We start from the raw sequence: 13,411 nt of genomic DNA, 5'->3' as shown, positions 1-13,411 counted from the left end.
CCAGGGTCCAAATTCCCCTAGCAACCATGCACTGATTTGAATAAGAGACTGGGATATGAATAGGAGAGGCCTGAATAGAAAGAGGAGTAATAAAAAGTAACAATAACAATACATTTGTAGCCTTACAGAGCATTTGTTTTTTTTACATGGGGTCAGTGATCTCCATTTGAAAGCTGAAAAGATTCAGAAGAAAGGGGCAAATAATTAAAAAACGATAAAAAATAAATAACGAAGACTAATCGAAAAGTTGCTTAGAATTCTTTAACATACTAAAAGTTAACTTAAAGGGGTGGTTCACCTTAAAATTAACTTTTAGTATGGCTTATTCTAAGAAACTTTTCAACTGGACTTCATTATTGATTTCTGTATAGTTTAATTATTTGCCTTTCTTTACTGACTCTTTCCGGCTTTCAAATGGGGGGGTCACTGACCCCATGTAAAAAACAAATGCTTTTTAAGGCTACAAATGTATTGTTATAGTTACTTTTTATTACTCATCTTTCTATTCTGGCCTCTCCTTTTTTATATTCTAGTCTCTTATTTAAATCAGTGCATGGTTGCTAGGGTTGTTCAGACCCTAGCAACCAGATGGCTGAAATTGTAAATTAGAGAGCTGCTGAATAGTGATGGGCGAATTTATTCGCCAGGCGCGAATTCGCGGCGAATTTGCGCGTTTCGCCGCAAGCGAATAAATTCGCGAATCGTCCGCGAAAATTCGCGTCAAAAAAATTCGCCGGCGTCAAAAAAAATTTTCCGAAAAACGGACGCCGGCGCCAAAAACGGGCGCCGGCGCCAAAAACGGGCGCCGGCGTCGAAAAAACGGGCGCCGGCATCAAAAACGAGACGCCGGCGCCGTTTCGCGAATTTTTCGCCGTTTCGCGAATTTTGCGCGAAATTCGCGAATTTTTCAGCGAAGCGAAACGGCGCAAATTCGCCCATCACTACTGCTGAATAAAAAGCAAAATAAGTCAAAAACCACAAATTATAAAAAATTAAAACCAATTACAAATTGTGTCAAGAATTTGCCTCTCTGCATCATACTAAGAGTTCATTTAAAGACAAACAACCCCTTTAAAGGTGAACCACCCCTTTAAATTAAAACAAATTTAATATCATATAAGAAATAAGAATGACGAGACATCAGCAGCAGGGTCTGTAAAATTCCCACCACTATCAAGGTTATTAATGGCTCTTCCAACCAGAAAAGGAACAGTATGGCAGCATTATGGAAGCAAAGAGACAAAGGCAGTGAACTTGAAAACCAGGGTTCAACTCTGACCTTGGCTTCATTCTGGCCTTGCCTGAGAATCCCCGATGGACAGGGATACAAATTCTGAATACAGTGCTAGGAACAATCCTGATGAGAACTATGGCGATATTGGGAGCGTAGTCCTACTTTTGCTTAAAGTTCCTGCATTCTTCTTCAGCCACAGATGGATAATGTGCTCTCCTTCCTAGAAATATAGGATCCCCCTCAACTGTAGAATGGGGGTGCTGGGGTTGTGCACAGGGGATGGGAGCCAACGCAGCAACAAGATTAATCATTTGCCTGAAGATTTGATTTTGTTGCTCCATCAGCTGCAGGTGGTGAGATAAGAATCGTTCCTGGCCCTCCCTCAGCAGTCGCACCTCGCGGATGAGAGCGTCCATGCCTTTGCGGGAATTCGGAGTCTCTTCCTGTGGCTCTGGCGGGGGTGGAGCTTGCAATTCATTGAACCAATGGCTTGAGGCTGCCACGCTTTCTACCGTCCTCTGCGATGTTACGGGCGACTGTTCCACCGATGTTTCTGACCTCACAGAAGAACGCTTGGGGAGAAGTAGAGGAGCCAACGTTGATTGTGTATCTGCCGTGTCTACTACTCGTAACCTTCTTTTGTTTGACTCAGCGTCACCTAAGGGGACATGGAATATCCACTGAACATCAATACCCAGCATGCACAGCGACAAAAGAACTTCCTGGGAACGAACACAGGAAATGACGTGGCACCATTACTGATATTATTAGACAAGAATATTTACACTTACTTGAGAGGTTGGAGGCTGAATCTATATCAGCCAGAGGCTCAGAGATTTGGGCAAATCCTGCAGGAACACAGAGGGCTGGAATACAACAAAATAATAAAATGTGATACTAGCATATTATATAATACTGGTGCGGAGAATAAAACCTGCCAAAAATGCTGTCGAGGTTGGTTTAGATTTCTCCTCCCTGGCTATCTCCTATACAAGGTAGGGAGGAGAAATTGAGCGCTGCACGATAGATTGTCGCCCTGTCGCCATTTCTGAAGAGGAGCGTAATCGGAGTATCGGTAAGTTATTTCTTAATAAAGACTTTGCAGATTTAAAGTTAAATGCGTCTTTGTGGGTTTTTTTCCGTTATGTACAAAAAACATTTTTACATTTTTTTTTATGTTATTGGTTCTTTAGACTGATTCGGCAGTTTATCTGCCCGTGTGGGGGCTTGTGACGGGATTCCACAGGATTGATATCCACCCAAGAAATCGTCCTGATATCGATCGGTCAGGTTTGATTTTTCCTGCGACCGAGGGCCGCATCAGCTAGTTGGTGTGTTCCTACGACCCGGTGCCCATTATTGTAGGGGCCGATTTTTCAGATTAACCCGATATCGCGCTGCCGATAGTGGGCATATTGGGAAAAGATTTGGTGACCTCAAAGTCACCTTAAAGGCCCTGCATACGTCCACCAAATTTAATATAAACATGGGTCCACCTGCATTAACCACATAGAAAACTCTCTCCAGGCCCAGAGAATCCAGTCACCCCATACTATTCCCAAATGTAGGGATGCACTAAACCCTGCTTTTTAAGGTTACAGATTCGGCCAAATACCAAACCCAATCCGAACCCTTCTCCTGTGCCGGAAAAGCCAGCGCATAGGTGAAAAATACCCAATGTGCCCCAATCCAATTCTGGATATGTAGGGTTCTGATTTGGTTTGGCCAGACTCTTGGATTCAGCTGAATCTTTATAAAAAATAGCTCAGAATTTGTCCAAATCCAGGATTTGGTGCATCCCTAATATAACATAGTAAGTTAGGTTGAAAAAAGACACACGTCCATCAAATTCAACCTTTTAGCTCTATTTTAACCTGCCTAACTGCCAGTTGATCCAGAGGAAGGCGAAAAACCCCATCTGAAGCCTCTCCAATTTGCCAATTTACCAACAAACAGATATTTTGCAAAGACTTACAGCAGTGGCAAAGGTCATTTAGGGGGAGATTTGGGGTGAACATGAATATCTGAATATTTGCTGTGCTGTTCTTGGAACTATACGTGAATGACTGATACACCGATATTATTCTAGATCTTGATCCATTTCATGAGCTAAGGTCGGACCTCACCAAAAGCTCGACATTCGAGGGGGGTTTGGCCAAAGGTCGGACCTTCAAGTGGGGTTTAAACTATAAAATTGACAGACATTGACTTACAGGGATCTTCAGAGGAAGATTCATCTACTTCAAAAGCCTCTGCATCTGGCCCCAGGGGAGACAGTGGATCTGGGGGTGCACACTGAGCCGATGTTCCTCCTGTGTGGGACTTGTGGTGAATTCTTGCACGAGAACGTGTTGAGGGCCCTCCGACTTCTGTTGGTGAAAATATATCACGTCAGACCCTTTGCTCTAAGCAACTTCAGATTCTCTATTGTAGATAGGGATGCACCGAATTCACTATTTGGTTAGGGATTTTTCAGCAGGATTGGCCGAACCGAATCTGAATTTGCATATGTAAATTAGGGTTAGGCAGGCAGGAAAGGAAAAAGTGGAAGAAATTCTTCTTTTGTGACGAAAAGTCATGTGATTTCCCTTCCCACTTTTCGGTTCCGCCAGGCACAAGGATTCAGCCAAATTCGAATCCTGCTGAAAATGGCAGAATCCGGAACCGAATCCTGGATTTGGTGCATCCCTAATTGTAGATGACAAAGCACCGTTTGATATTATCAAAGGGACAGAATGACGGCATCCCCCTAGGACAGACACAAATGTACAGAATTTACCTATGAGAAGGCTATTGTGAATGCTGGGAGTTGTAGTTCAGCAACATGTAAAGTGCTTCAGGCTGCGGATTCCTGTTGCCGAACTTACCAGGGTGATCCATGTCCCGGTCTCCTCCCTCCAGCTCTGGGCCCAGCAGTTGATGCAGTTGTTCTTCATAAGGGAACAAGCCCAAGTATTGAGGTGGGGCCCCGTCTGAACCCCTGATCTGTTTCCTGGCAGCCGAGAGCTTCTTCTTCAGGAGACGTTTAATGTCCTGGTAGCGCTTTTTGCAATTGGCAACCGAACGCTGAAAATTGCTGACAGAATTCACAGCGTCTCTTATCTCCCCCCATATTGCTTTCTTCCTGCAGGCGGGGGTCCGGGCCGCCCCCTTCCCAATAATGTAGTCGTAATGCTGCACAATCCGGCCCATCAGCGCATTGTTCTCCCCAGAAGAGAATCGGGCAGCCCTTCCTGACGTGCCAACCACTCTCTGCCTTTGCTTCCTCATCACTGGCCCCTGATAGTCGTCCTTCTCTGCACTCGGAGGGAAAAAATATCTCCTTTTAATACATTTACACATTTATAAAATATGGATTATTAATAGCAAATAGCTTATAGTGTAAGTCCCCTTCAGATGAACCCTACGCACACTTGCATTAGCCACTAGTACAGGCCAACATTTCTCTCCCCCAGGTACCCTGCTGCAAACCTGATGTCCTGCTCCTGTGCTGCTCTCTTTCCCATGGTCAGGTGGGGGAGAAGGACAGGCCCATATCACAATAATCTCTGTGTGTATTTTGGCCACTAGAGATACTGCTGTATCAGTCTGGTTTTGTCTTTAGGCAATGCCTCAGCCATGGCAATATACACATAAATCATAATTTCATTCCCTTACGCTATTGGCTGTTCCCAAAAGACAACTTACCGTTATGTATTATAGGCAACACCTCCAGTTCCTCTTCTTCTACCTTTATCTGTAATATTTCTGCCTCATTATCTGTGTAACCTGCCAGTGAGAAGGGGTCAGAGCAGTTAGAGCTTTTGCATTTTCCTAATAACCAAATAAATTGGGATGGGAAACCCTGTGCTGAAATGTCGGGACTAGAAGAAAAGGAAATTACGGTAAGTGAAATTCTCATTTCCTTCTGCGTCCCTTCATGTCAGTACACATGGGTATTATTGGCCGGCCCAGACAAGGAGGCAGGACCTATATATACCAAAGCCAATCAAAATGAATCATAATCTATAAGATCACATGACTTCCTCCTCACCAGTGATATTTGTTTTGATAAGATCTCCCTCCTCACCATTTTGTGAACGTAGATGGAAGTGATACAAGTTTTTTGTTTTTCTTTTGTCTTTTAATTTATTTTTTTACTTCTGTGTGGATGCAGAGGGATGAGGGCTCAAGTGGCCGCTGGCCCTCGGTTAGGCCTTTTTTTTTGGCTTTGTTGGGCCTTTGTTTGATTTGTGTAGCTGTTGGCCCACAGTTAGGCTTTTTTTGGCTTGCGTGGCCGCTGGCACTTGGTTAGACCTTTTTTGGCTCGGTTGGGTTTTGGCTTGGTTAGGCCTTTTTTTGGCTTGGTTAGGCCTTTTTGGCTCTGTTAGGCCTTTTTTGGCACAGTTAGGCCTTTTTTTAGCTCTATTAGGCTTTTTTTGGCTTGGTTAGGCCTTTTTTTGGCTTGGTTAGGCCTTTTTGGCTCAGTCAGGCTTTTTTTTGGCTCAGTTAGGCCTTTTTGTGGCTTTCGATGGCCACTGGCCCTCAATTAGGCTTTTTTTGCCTCGGGTTGAGCCTTTGTTTGGCTTGTGTAGCCATTGACCCTCAGTTGGGCTTTTATTTAGCTCGTGTGGCAGCTGGCCATCCCAATTTATTTGGTTCCTGTACTCATAAGGCAAATGTATAAGACTGGTGTGGAGGAAGTCATATGGTTTTATAGGGCATGATTAATTTTGATTGGCTTTGGTATATGTCCCACCTCCTTGTCTGGAACCCATGTGTACTGACATGTCAGGACTATAAGAAATTTACAGTAAGTAGGTCAGGGATATTCTCATTATACTTATGGTCTCTTCCAGGATAAATCCCTCCAACTTCATACTGTGTTTCTAACCAGCGTGGGCTTCTGAATAACAAATTCTCCTGATCGCTTTTAATTCTTTAATTCATGTATTTGAACGCTTCAGTCATACCTGCACCTGCCCTCCCCCCTCTCAGCTCTTCATTTAAGTCAGTTACACACACAAGTGTTCCACACGAGTTGTACGAATTCAGCCGGTATTGAAAAAGACCAATTGAAACGCTGCTTAGAATAGGTGCATCTATAACTAACCTAAATGAATATAAAGATGCGCATTCCCCTTGAGACCCCAGCGCTGCGCATACCAAGATGGTTCCTGATATATCAAATATTACTCACCAGACACAGAATCCATTTCTCTCTTCATTGGGATCACAAGGTGCTTAGTGTCCGGCTCTTCATTCTCCAGCTTCACCTCTATCCTCCTTATTTTAATCTCCGGAGTTGCTGGGAACAAGTAGGAATAACATGAGAGATTGTCTAATGTCACCAGAGCAGTGATAATACTAGTGGTCACAATACACAGACAATACTCCTGTATAACAAAGGGAAAGTTATAACATATAAACAGTATGTCATTTATTTATAGTTTTCATTTTTTCAGATCTCTTTAGGGGGAGCATTTGACTGTTACTGATGGAATCCATTCATGTAAAATAGGAACAGCCCACCCCATCCCACACCCCCTCCAAAACACCCAGCATCTCCATTCCCATAAAGGACCAAATTATCAGAGCACAAGTCACATGAATGGGGGCAGCTGGGAAATTGACAATATGTCTAGCCCCATGTCAGATTTCAAAATTAAATATAAAAAAAATCAGTTTGCTCTTTTGAAAAACAGTTTTCAGTGCAGAATTCTGCTGGAGCAGCACTATTAACTGATGTGTTTTGGAAAAAAACATTTTTGCCCATGACAGTATCCCTTTAATATTTTCTCACCCAGGTAAATATCCACTTACAGAATATAAACGACTCCATGTTGGTTCTGCACGGGGCTCCTCTGGCTGTGCACTTGTTCCACATTGACCCTCTCTCTGAGGAGGCCGAGATGTTTGTGATAGGCCTGTATGTACAAAACAACATTGAGTATAAACGTCTGCAATGGGCAAACCCTCTAGGCTCCTATTGTACGAGCTGGAGCTTCACTGGAGGAAAGAAGTCTGGGGGTGGTGCTTATGTCCAGTTATCCATAACCAGGGGAAGCAGAGCAACTGTGACTACTTGGGGGTCTGTGGGATGAAGTAATTTCATGAATAATTTCTTATTCTCAAAGTTTAGGGAAGGGCTACAATCATTTTTCTGTGGGGCCCAGAATCATTGCCACAGAGTCAGACTAATATATTGATACGGCTCAAGTCTCCTCTGCAGCAGGATTAACCCCCAGTCTCCCCTCTTTATCAGTCCCTGCAGCAGGATTAACCCCCAGTCTCCCCTCTCTATCAGTCCCTGCAGCAGGATTAAGCCCCAGTCTCCCCTCTCTATCAGTCCCTGCAGCAGGATTAACCCCCAGTCTCCCCTCTCTATCAGTCCCTGCAGCAGGATTAACCCCCAGTCTCCCCTCTCTATCAGTCCCTGCAGCAGGATTAACCCCCAGTCTCCCCTCTCTATCAGTCCCTGCAGCAGGATTAACCCCCAGTCTCCCCTCTCTATCAGTCCCTGCAGCAGGATTAACCCCCAGTCTCCCCTCTCTATCAGTCCCTGCAGCAGGATTAAGCCCCCAGTCTCCCCTCTCTATCAGTCCCTGCAGCAGGATTAACCCCCAGTCTCCCCTCTCTATCAGTCCCTGCAGCAGGATTAAGCCCCAGTCTCCCCTCTCTATCAGTCCCTGCAGCAGGATTAACCCCCAGTCTCCCCTCTCTATCAGTCCCTGCAGCAGGATTAACCCCCAGTCTCCCCTCTCTATCAGTCCCTGCAGCAGGATTAACCCCCAGTCTCCCCTCTCTATCAGTCCCTGCAGCAGGATTAACCCCCAGTCTCCCCTCTCTATCAGTCCCTGCAGCAGGATTAACCCCCAGTCTCCCCTCTCTATCAGTCCCTGCAGCAGGATTAACCCCCAGTCTCCCCTCTCTATCAGTCCCTGCAGCAGGATTAAGCCCCAGTCTCCCCTCTCTATCAGTCCCTGCAGCAGGATTAACCCCCAGTCTCCCCTCTCTATCAGTCCCTGCAGCAGGATTAAGCCCCAGTCTCCCCTCTCTATCAGTCCCTGCAGCAGGATTAACCCCCAGTCTCCCCTCTCTATCAGTCCCTGCAGCAGGATTAAGCCCCAGTCTCCCCTCTCTATCAGTCCCTGCAGCAGGATTAAGCCCCAGTCCCACAGACAGTACAGGAGGAGGAGGAGGAGGGAAAATGACTTACCCAGTAGATGAGGCTGGAGATGTGAGTACAGGGGATGGGAATGTCAGGGATAAGGGAGCAGAACACACAGAACACCTTTCCCAGTAGATTTCTCACAGTTTTCCCTTCACACTCTGCTCTATTCTGGGCTTTGGATGGGGGAGAGGAATTGACATTTCTCAGCTCCGCCCCTGGGGCGGTACCTGGGATTCTTCCTGTGACGCTTTTGAGTTCCGCCTAGTGACCGTGAACCAATGAAATGACTGGTTTCAGTATAGAACTGTCACTGATAGAGGCGCAGCCATAACATTGGTGGGCAGACTGAAATGAGTGAGTGAGTGGAGCACGGAAGGGCGGGTGTCTGAGCTGGAGACAGTGTGTCTCGCGTGGTTTGTCTTCTCTCGGTCACGTGAGTACAGGATTATACTCGGGTCCCGGTGAAAGAGAGAATTTCTCTGCCAGTGACGTCATGTTTGGTTGAGATGGCACAGAACGTCAAGTTTGGTTGTTGTATGTGATTTCGCCGGATGGATCTTTCCATTACTTGTCCTGACCGCTGCCGCTGATGGACCCGAGTTGCTGAGCTCTGCCTTTTCCTTCAGCCCTGACGCCTTGATTCATACCGGCACCCGTAGCTGCACACGGACTTTACTTCCAGGGCTCAAAAACGATTTCTCCTGCGAGGTGATAGCGCCGCTCTGTGATTGGCTCCTGCACTTCACCGAGTGTCCTCTGGGGGCAGTCACGTTGCGCTCACTGTGTATATAATGGGGACATGGAGGAGTATTAAAGGGGAGATACACCTTTCAATTAACTTTTAGTATGTTATAGAATGGCTCATTCTAAGCAACTTTTCTATTGGTCTTATTATTTTTTTTTATAGTTTTTTCATCAGCTTTCAAATGGGGGTCACTGACCCCATCTAATAAAACAAATGCTCTGTAAGGCTACACATTTATAGTTATTGCTACTTTTTATATATTATGACTTTCTATTCAGGCCTCTCCTATTCATATTCCAGTCCCTTCAAATCAATGCATGGTTGCTAGGGGAATCTGGACCCTAGCAACCAGATGGCTGAAACTGCAAACTGGAGATCTGCTGAATAAAAAGCTAAAAAAGTCAAAAACCACAAATAATAAAAAATTAAAACCAATTGCAAATTGTCTCGGAATATCCCTCTCTACATCATAGCAAAAGTGAACTCAAAAGTAGACAACTCCTTTAGCGGGGTTAAGTCTTCAGTGGCAAAATAAATGTGACTTAAAGGATAACGATGGGTTGAACTGAGCCCAGGGCTGGAACATTAAACACTAGAGAACCTGGTCAGGGACTTGACTAATAAACCAGATATATTTGCTTAAGTTTGTAGTTCGGATCATCTTCTGAATGATGGGGATTGTGGCACTGGGATGCCAGGGGTCCACCACAAAACCTTATACCAGGGACCCACTTTCTAAACTATTAAACCTCCTCCTCTTACTCCTCCTCTTCATTCTCATAGTTACATAGTTACATAGTTAAATTGGGTTAAAAAAAGACAAAGTCCATCGAGTCCAACCCCTCCAAATGAAAACCCAGCCCCATACACACACCCCTCCCTACTGTCACATAAATTCTATATCCCCATATCTATACTAACTATAGAGTTTAGTATCACAATAGCCTTTGTATTATGTCTGTCCAAGAAATCATCCAAGTCCCTCTTATAGTCATTAACTGAATCATCACCCGGCAGTGCATTCCCCAACCTCACTGTCCTCACTGTGATGAACCCCCTACTCTGTTCCTTTAAATGAAACTTCTTTTCCTCTAGTCTGAAGGGGAGGCCTCTGGTACGTGATTCTCTTTATGGGTAAAAAGGTCCCCTGCTATTTGTCTATAATGTCCTCTAATGTACTTGTAAAGTCTAATCATGTCCCCTCACAAGCGCCTTTTTTCCAGAGAAAACAACCCCAACCTTGTCAGTCTCCCCTCATAATTTAACTCTTCCCTCCCTTTAACCAGTTTAGTTGCACTTAGTCTCTGCACTCTCTCCAGCTCATTTATATCCCTCTTAAGGACTGGAGTCCAAAACTGCCCCCATACTCCAGATGAGGCCTCACCAGGGACCTATAAAGAGACATAATTATGTTTCATCCCTTGAGTTAATTCCCTTTTTTATACAAGAACTTTATTTGCTTTAGTAGCCACAGAATGACACTGCCCAGAATTAGACAACTTGTTATCTACAAAGACCCCAAGATCCTTCTCATTTAAGGAAACTCCCAACACACTGCCATTTAGTGTATAACTTGCATTTATATTATTTTTGCCAAAGTGCATAACCTGCATTTATCAACATTGAACCTCATTTTCCAGTTTGCTGCCCAGTTTTCCAGTTTAGACAAATCACTTTGCAAAGTGGCAGCATCCTGCATGGAACCTATAGTTCTGCACAATTTAGTCTCATCTGCACAAATAGAAACAGTACTTTCAATGGCCACCTCCAGGTCATTAATAAACAAGTTGAAAAGCAAGGGACCTAGTACAGAGCCCTGCGGTACTCCACTAACAACACTGGTCCAATTAGAAAATGTTCCATTTACCACCACTCTTTGTAGTCTATCTTTTAGCCAGTTCTCTATCCAGGTACAAATACTATGTTCCAGGCCAACATTCCTTCATTTAACCAGTAACCTTCTGTGTGGCACTGTATCAAATGCTTTAGCAAAGTCTAAGTAAATCACATCCACTGCCATCCCAGAATCAAGGTCCCTGCTCACCTTCTCATAAAAAGAAAGTCTGTCTTCTCTACATACTTTACTCTATCCTTCCATTATTAATCCTCTTTGTTCCCATAAACAAATAAGGAATGACCATGACTAGGCCAAATGGTTAAAGCAAGAGGTCCACTGTCAGTTTTCCTGGTATCCCTATGGGCCAGTCCAACTCTGGGGAGGACAGTTAAAATATTTTTCTGTAGGACCCTGTAACTTTCCCTCCTGCACAAATGGCAAGTAAACAAGAGGAATTCCTGGGCAGCACAAGAAGTTATTCAGTAGTTGATAATATGGCCAGTCGTCCATTTCAAAGATTTCCTAGGGGAGTTGTGTCCACAGCCACATTTATCAGAAGTCGAATTTCGAATTCACGTGTTTAAAAACTCCCCTAAACTCCCATAAATTCGACCAATCGAAATGTATTTAAAAAAATTAACACAGATGAATGCAATCGACCCAAAAAAATCAAATCCAATTTTTAAATACTTGATTCTATTTTTTTCTCAGAAAAAAACTGGAATGTCATGAAGGCTGCAAACAACTCAAAATTTATCCCTGGACGTCTCCCATTGACTTAAACAGCAATTAGACAGGTTTTAGGTGGGGAATTGTGATATTCAAGTTTTTAAAGGGCCAGAGTATGATAAAGCTTGAAAATCGAATTAAATGTTTTTTAAAAACCCGAATCAAATTTAATGGTTAGTTCACATGAGGAGATTCGGGGAGATTTTGTCGCCTGGCGACTGATCGCCTCTTCTTCTGGGCGACAACCTCCTTGAACTGCCTTTGCGTGTCTTCCCATCCGATGTAATGAAAAGTCGCCTGCGCTAATGCACACGTGACGCTTCATGTTCTGAAGTCGCGCGAAGCTGTAAAAAGTCTGAATATGAAAATCCGCTATCCTAGACCTGCCGAGGTTGTGTATAAATCAGTGGACTATCTATTTGGAAGTTTCTGTGTCTTGCACTGGAATTAGCCCAAAAATCTGAAAAATTAAGGGCTTTTCAGGAAAAAGCCAAAAAAAATCTAGCACTTCAGGGGGAAAAAAGTACAAAAAATTATTATTCGGGTTTTCGGTTGAGTTTTAGATCAAGCTTTTTAAATAATAAATAAGGTAAATCAGGGAATGGGAGTTTGGTCATGGTTTTTTTAATTGAAATAATGACATACATTTGGATTTTAGTAAATAACCCTCATAGTGTATGGCCAGCTTTTTTTTTTTTTTTTTTTTTTGTATGGCCAACTTTACCCTTTGTGCACACCTCCATACTCTGTGCCAAAGCATTGAATAAAATCATACAACGTTTTGTACAATGTTTAGTGGACATTTCTGGCCAACATGTGTGTACCATGGATACTGGTTAGTTCATGGATCAGATAAGTTTGAAATTGAATCTACATTTGGACCATGGCAACCAGTGAGGTAGAGAAGAGCCACAGCAACTCTTCACCTCCTGCAGTTCTGACTGTCAGCCACTCCTACATTATCTGTCCGTTCTGCCCACAACCTGATCTGTCATATCCTGAAGAAGCCACTTTTACCCATGTTCTAGAGAAGACCAGAAGCTGGAAGCATCCACTTGCCAGTCATAGGTCTCACCTACATTCTGGAGTTAATCGGCTGCTTGGGAAAGAACACAAGTTTCTGTCTTTGACCATCTTTGAACTCTTCTGTTCCACCTGTTCCATAGTGGGGGATCTGTAAGTGGAGTTACAAACACCGGAGTTGAAAACTAAAGGAGGTTCAAACTACTGTAGGTCAAAAGTTTGTTCTAAACCCTCATTTTTTTTCTATATATTTATTTATATTTTTTCCTGTTTTGATCTGTAACTGGGATAATGAGTGCTAGCAAGATTGAAGGTCTGACTCAGTGCACAGTCTGTCATATGTATGCAGATTTGGAACAAGAGATCCAAAATGCTTACCTCTGTGGTGGATGTGAGCAAATTGCCACTTTGGAGGCTCAAGTTAGAGCACTAGAGCAACAAATTGCAACACTGCGGTCGATTGACAATCTTGAAAGGAGTCTTTTGCTCACTGAGCAGGACCTAGCGGGGTCACATAGTTTGGGGGGAACAGAACAGCAGCAGGATGTTGAGGCAGCTAGCTGGGTGACAGTTAGAAAATCTAAGGTGGGCAAAAGGAAAATGGAGGCTGATCCGGAGATTATACATCGCAACAAATTTGCCAGATTGTGTGAAGATGATGGGAGTATGAACTCTGGATTGGCAATTCTA

At 43.9% G+C, this 13,411-nt stretch overlaps 1 protein-coding gene across 2 annotated transcripts; it reads right to left on the bottom strand.

The window, feature by feature from the left end:
• Window positions 1-1,009: 1,009 nt before the first annotated feature.
• LOC108719540 (myb-related transcription factor, partner of profilin-like) lies at window positions 1,010-9,205 on the bottom strand. Of its 2 annotated transcripts, none has more exons than XM_041566959.1 (8): window positions 8,433-9,205; window positions 7,017-7,140; window positions 6,414-6,521; window positions 4,922-5,002; window positions 4,102-4,530; window positions 3,448-3,603; window positions 2,026-2,100; window positions 1,010-1,892 (listed from the first exon to the last, which is right to left on the bottom strand). In XM_041566959.1, the coding sequence occupies exons 3-8, from the start codon at window positions 6,439-6,441 to the stop codon at window positions 1,393-1,395; spliced, it is 1,269 nt and encodes a 422-aa protein (XP_041422893.1). In that variant the 5' UTR covers window positions 6,442-6,521; window positions 7,017-7,140; window positions 8,433-9,205; the 3' UTR covers window positions 1,010-1,392. The 2 variants fall into 2 exon arrangements, with proteins under 2 accessions (XP_041422893.1, XP_041422892.1); XM_041566958.1 differs by having other exon boundaries at window positions 7,037-7,140.
• Window positions 9,206-13,411: the final 4,206 nt, after the last annotated feature.

The sequence above is a fragment of the Xenopus laevis genome, chromosome 6L (assembly GCF_017654675.1).
Source record: "Xenopus laevis strain J_2021 chromosome 6L, Xenopus_laevis_v10.1, whole genome shotgun sequence".
Lineage (NCBI taxonomy): Eukaryota > Metazoa > Chordata > Amphibia > Anura > Pipidae > Xenopus > Xenopus laevis.
Note: the sequence above shows the minus strand (reverse complement) of the source record. Positions and strands in the feature narration are given on the sequence as shown.